The 6,000-nt window shown below is 36.6% G+C and overlaps 1 protein-coding gene across 4 annotated transcripts in view; it reads left to right on the top strand.

Moving 5' to 3' along the window:
- Nucleotides 1-5,556, top strand: part of LOC131078302 (tyrosine decarboxylase 2) — a 345,647-nt gene extending 340,091 nt beyond the window's left edge. For all 4 annotated transcript variants that reach the window (XM_058015968.2, XM_058015969.1, XM_058015966.2 and 1 more), the window contains one exon: nt 5,273-5,556. In XM_058015968.2, coding sequence (XP_057871951.1) covers nt 5,273-5,321 — 49 coding nt within the window. In that variant the 3' untranslated portion in view covers nt 5,322-5,556. The remainder of the gene's footprint in view (nt 1-5,272) is intronic.
- Nucleotides 5,557-6,000: the final 444 nt, after the last annotated feature.

Here is a 6,000-nt window from a genome sequence, read left to right on the forward strand (position 1 = left end):
AACCATCTGCAACTCTCACTCTGATTCCTTCGAACTCCTCTGCTCTGAGTCCTCTTCTGGCTACAAGACCCTCATCAATGAAGTTATGAGTGAGTAGCACCTGTATCCAACAAGGTAATCACTCATTGTCCATCTAAGAATCCACGAATTATGAATGCACCCTCTTTCTGGATACTAGAGAGTTGTGCCGTGGGTCTATTATCTTCATGTTATGTCATGAACTCTTCTAAAGCATGTTATGTTTCACTTTCATCAGAATCAGATTGCTGATCTGATTTTTTGATCTTTACTCATCAGCAGAAAGGTATTTTATTTGATTAGCTTTTCCTTTCATAGGGCATCTATGATTTGGGTCCCAAGGGCCCTTACATTTGAAGCATAGTTTCTTCTTCCTTAAATCGTTAAGAGTCTCATCATATAGTCTTGTATTGATCTTCCTAGGCTCTTCCTTTTCCCTATCATCATTTTCGTTATCCTTCTTGTGAGGGAAGGACTTAGATGGTGACTTACTCCATGGGGCAGCAAGTTCCATGCTACTAGCTGATCAAAGGCTTTAAGCCATCCACGTAGGGGCTCATTGAACAACAGCACCGGTCTTCTTCCTGTGATGCTGGGAACCATGACTGGTAGTCTTTGAAATTCAGATATGTAAACCTCGAAGGTGCCATCTTGTCTCAACTATGCAAGATCGCGGAAATATAACTCTGCGTCCCTTTTTATCGAAGTGTTCAATGAGATTATTGGTGAACTCATCGTATGTGGTGATCAAATTGTGTCCCAATGTAACCAGTCCATGATACCACCACTCATGTGCTAATCCATCCAAGTGCAAGGTAGTGAATTTAATCACTTCCTCCTCAGGCATCGGTCTTAAAGACAAGTAGTTATCCTATTTTTGCACCCAAGCTCATGCAGTACACCTGTCACTACCATCATAGTGTGCTAGGGTGACCTTTCCCACCAATTGTTGTAAATCCCTCTGCACATATAGAGGCCTATACTCCATTCTTCCTACTCCACCAGGTCTATGTCTCTTTTGGTTTAGAAACTGTTCCAGAGTTAACATGTCTCTAATATCAGGAGGAAGAATCATGTACTCTGTATGATGTAGCCTGATTTCTTCAGCTAAAGACATATGTGTGTTTTGTGTAGGTGGAGGTGTAGTATCTTCCCTTCTCATGAAGGTGGGTTGAAGGTGTCTCAAAACTGATCTTGATGATTTTTTGGCACTGTACCCTTCTCTCTGATCAATATGCCTATCATTGTGGACTATAGATCCATTGGTCTCACCTTGGTTAATTTGTTGTTCCCTTTGTTGTGGTGTGTTCTAACTTCTGATCCATCTTGGCTAACAATATTGACATCATATCCATCATGATGTCAAATTTGTTTTCTGCTCTACTATTGGGACTAAGTGAACTAGCACGTCCCTTATCCTTTTCTGCCATGACTTAAACTGAATCTATATTGTCACAGGGTGAACTGGGAAGTATTACAAGAATACCTGATGTGGTATCTCCTCGTGGGACCTGTGGGGGTTGCCAACACCTCCTAGAATCCTTGGTGAAATATCTTTGTTCTCTTTCACTCATAAGATGAACTCACACTAAATTCTAATTTGTATTGTCACAAGCTGGCGGGAAACCACTGTAATGTCCCACTCCAAGTGGAACACTATCACTACAACCTGCCTGTTAATTTTAGTTTACGAACTAGACAGAAGTTGCAGAAATGTGTTTTGATTTGATTTTGTAGTTTTCAGAGAAAGAACAATTGAATAGCTTTGCTAGGAAGCAAACTGAAACTTATCAAGAGATTACAGCCAAGCTTACAATTTCAATCAAATTGCTGCTGTAAACTATTTCACTACATCATAAGACAAAGATGCTATTACAAATAAGAGTCTTTCAAATCACAAACACATGTACCCGGTAGTTTCTTGTATTAAGGTAGTTAACAAGCTGATTTGAGAGTGATCACACAACCAAGAAGCTTACTCAAAAAATAAATTACAGTAGTATAAAAATCAGTCTTCTTCTTCTTCTCCAATCTGCTACCACATAAAGGTCTGATATAGGCTCTAGTGTTGGTTGATATACGCTATGACTACCTCTTGAGTTGGGGCTGTTTAGAAACTCCACAATCCTCAGCTGGTACAGCCTATTATAGGTCTGATTTATGTGTATTCAACTCTTAATGACTGCTGCAACCCTTGTTTACTGATTGTGTGTGTTGGTGAAGTGATTTTGCTATAGAATAGCAACTTAGAATGGAATTTGGGCTGGAAATGACCCTCCAAAGTGCTACAAATGGGGTCGGCTAGGCACACAAGCACCTCATTCAGCCAGTATAAAATAAACTCAAAACAACTGATCCAAATGCCTCTCCAGTCTGCTACACACTGGTATGAAGTTGCTGATAATAAACTAAACAAAAGATGATACTAAATCGGTATTTTTTTTTTTTGAGCTTCTACCTAGAAATGGTACAGCCACACACGTAGGTAGCTCACTCAAATTTTACTGCAAAAAACTCCTAAACCTTGATGCACAATGGAGATCCCTGATCTGAAATCTCTCTTGCCACCCTTGGGAGATGTTTCACCCCTGCAAGTAGCTGAATCTTATGGAGGTTATTGTCCCCACAAGCTGCTCTCTTGGCTGGTCCAAGAACCCACTACAAAACAAAATTATTTCTTCATAACATGACCCACAAATGAACTCCTCAGGTCATCATATTCTCATCTCCGCTTTGGATGCCCTAATTAGGGTTTAAACCCTAACACCTCAATGGAATTTAATAAGATGTATTACTTAATTTTTATTTCCCACTTAACCTCTCTTTCACTTAGGACACACAACCTTATATTTGTATGCTTTTGCTTTTATGTCCAAGTCTTTTATCTCACTTCCCCTTTCACTCTCTCACTAGAATAGATACTAAGGAAGAGTAAGGACTTAATATTTTAAGTGTATTTTAGGTGGCCCAAAGGGAAAATTATGATGTCCAATGCCAACTTGGCTTAGGTGATTATGCTTAATGCCCCGCCAAGTCCAAAATAAAGCTTCCTGATTAGTTCTTGTGTTGAACAACCTGCTTGAGTCCTCTATCCAACCTATTAGTCTACAAGGACATAATAATAGACTAACCTTATACTGAATTTGGGTCTAAGTGGAAGGGGACATTACAATTGTTCACTCCACATTTTATTTTCTTTGTTGGGGGTGAAATCCACAAGTGGGCTAACTTGGGCCACTTCTGCAGGTGTGGGTTTGTCCCACATTTTTTGATACTAATTTTTCCTTATTCTTCTCAAATATCTAATCTATGATCTTATCTACTCTTGGACCTATTGCAAATCACCCAATGATATGTCAGTTATGTAGAAGAACTTTGTGATTTGAGTCCCTTACATAGCCAAGATGTTTTTCAATAATTGTTGTAAGCAAGTGAATATGGAAGATGATAAGGCAAGCATCTCCAAGGAGACCAATACTCTAGCTTATAAGCATATAAGCTGCACAAAGAATAGTTAAGGGAATCAACCAAGAAGACCACTCCAACCATATTTGTTGAACAAAATCCATGGTCAAAGACTGCTAGACCAGGCCAAAAGCAATGGACAAGACACCAAAGAGTATAAAAAGGTCATTCTGCACACAAAGGACTCATTGACTCCAAGAGTGATTTGATTTTAAAGGGCAGTAGGTTGGAAAAATGTACAAGTCGAGAGAGAGAAATTTCATTCCATGAGTAGTAGGTAAGGTATCTCATTTGAGAAGGGAGAAGGGAGAAGGAAAATCATTTCTTTTTTAATTTTTGAAGCTTTTGTGGATCCACAATTGGTCCTAAAAGTCTAAATGGATTAAATTGATCACTTGCACATAGTTCATGAGACCAAAGGAAAGCTCAACACGTGCCTTTGACCTTATTAAGATAAAACTGTGCAAGAGAAAGATGTAGAGTTAAATGTCCAAAAGGAAAACATGTCCATTGAGCCTTAGAGATAATTAAAATATCCTCAGGTCTTATTAATTAAAGAAAAGGTCCAAAATGATAGTTTTGATTAGGGACAAACAAGTGCAACAACTTCGGCTAGGTATGAAGCTGTCATCATGTAATAGAGTTTCCAAAACAAGTTTGGTTGGTTACAAACTGTTCCATATGAAACAAGATAGCAGTATCAAGTGTTTGAGGGGAGATTTATTTGGTTCTTCTCTTCTCTTGATGTGGGAGGTATTTAGAATCTTTTGTATGATTCATTACTTTAACCTTTACCATAAATATACCCTTGGGGTTCAAGGAAAGTCGTCCAAAGGCATTGTAGAATATTGGGTTTAATCATTTTCCAAGCGAGTTCTTGAAGGAGAAGATGACTGAAAATCCTAGACTAGCTGAAAGCATTTGCCAAACATATAAATTAAAAAAGTAATTTGCAACAAGGGATAATAGAAGAGCATTGTAGAGGTGCTAATAAAAGATCGAATGCATATGAATGCTCAAATCGAGCAATTCTGCTTGTAAGAAACTTGCTAGATTAGGTGGAGATGATGATCTCAAGGTAGATAGTTGTGATTACCTTTTTTCCATTTGTGTTTTGATTTGCTTAGCTTCGTTTCATTTTGTGCAGTTATAAAACTATCTCAAGTACATAAGAAAACATCTAACTGATAGTATACCACTCATTTTTACCAGCAATAAGAAGTTGAAATTAATTCTTACATAAGATAAAGTGAAATATTCTTTATTGCACTTAATCGTAGCATATAAGGGATGTGATATGATATGCAATGAATGGAAGCTTGAAATACAATCAATTTGCAGTCTCATATTGTTGTTCTAAAACTATAGAACTTGAGAACAACTCCGGAAAAAATTATCTATTTCTCTGAATCATACATAAGAATATTATAAAAATCATCAGGCGTTGATTAAGAAAATAATTTGCATGTGTGGTTTTTATGTCTCCTTTTACCCTGGAACTAACTTCTCAATATATGAAAGAAATCATCAGGCATTAATGTTGAAATTTGACACAACCGATTGTTGCCAAAAAGAAATCCATGATGCGCTGTAATTATCTCAAATTAGATAAATTCTATCCAACACAAACTACGAATGCTTTGCTTTCTATTGTTACATCATGTTCAAAGCCTTCATTTACCTTTTATATTATACGTTACAGAAGTATCAGGATTAAGGAACATCTAAAATTCAATGAGTATTACTTGAGCTGCTGGTCTTGTAATAAATTATTTTGCCTTGATTCTAGGTTCTTTCTGGCATATACACATTGCGTTTTGCTGTGGGAGCCCCCTTGACTGAAGAACAGCATATCAATTCTGCATGGAAGACACTCCAAGACAAAGCGTCTATTCTTCTAGAGAGTTATAACTGATTATTTTTCTTAAAAAAACTCATTTATTATCTTACTGTATAGATGAGAACAATGTCTTTTATGACATTAGAATTTATGTAAAAATCACCATGTGTTATTAAATTTGCTGGTTTTCGTAACATTGCTCATTAATAATAAGTACTGATCATTTTCATTCATATCTCCATCCTTATATGTCTAATATATTTAGGTTACATAATTTTTTGACTTGTTCATGCATTCTTTGAATTATTCAATGATTGTCTACAGGAAAGAGAACAAAATTATATTTTCTTTCAAACGTAATTATACCTTGAGGAAATTTAGTCAAAACTCACACACTGTACTTCACAAAATCTGACTTCCATCTTTGTAACCTTAGTGTTTCTTTGCCAATTTTGGCAGCCTTTTTTCACCACCATTCACTTGTATGATATGATTTTCCTTGTTTCAAGATAACAGGGAAGTGTAATCGGCATTTATTAGTTGCTTGAAGAAAAATTGCATCTTGTGCACCACCTTATTCATATTGGTAAAACAGATTACTTAGAATCTCTTCTTCTATTTGATAATGTAGTAGTCATTTCCAAGAAATATTCGACGAATCTAGTTCAGAAACTAAT

The sequence above is a fragment of the Cryptomeria japonica genome, chromosome 5, assembly GCF_030272615.1.
Source record: "Cryptomeria japonica chromosome 5, Sugi_1.0, whole genome shotgun sequence".
NCBI lineage: Eukaryota > Viridiplantae > Streptophyta > Pinopsida > Cupressales > Cupressaceae > Cryptomeria > Cryptomeria japonica.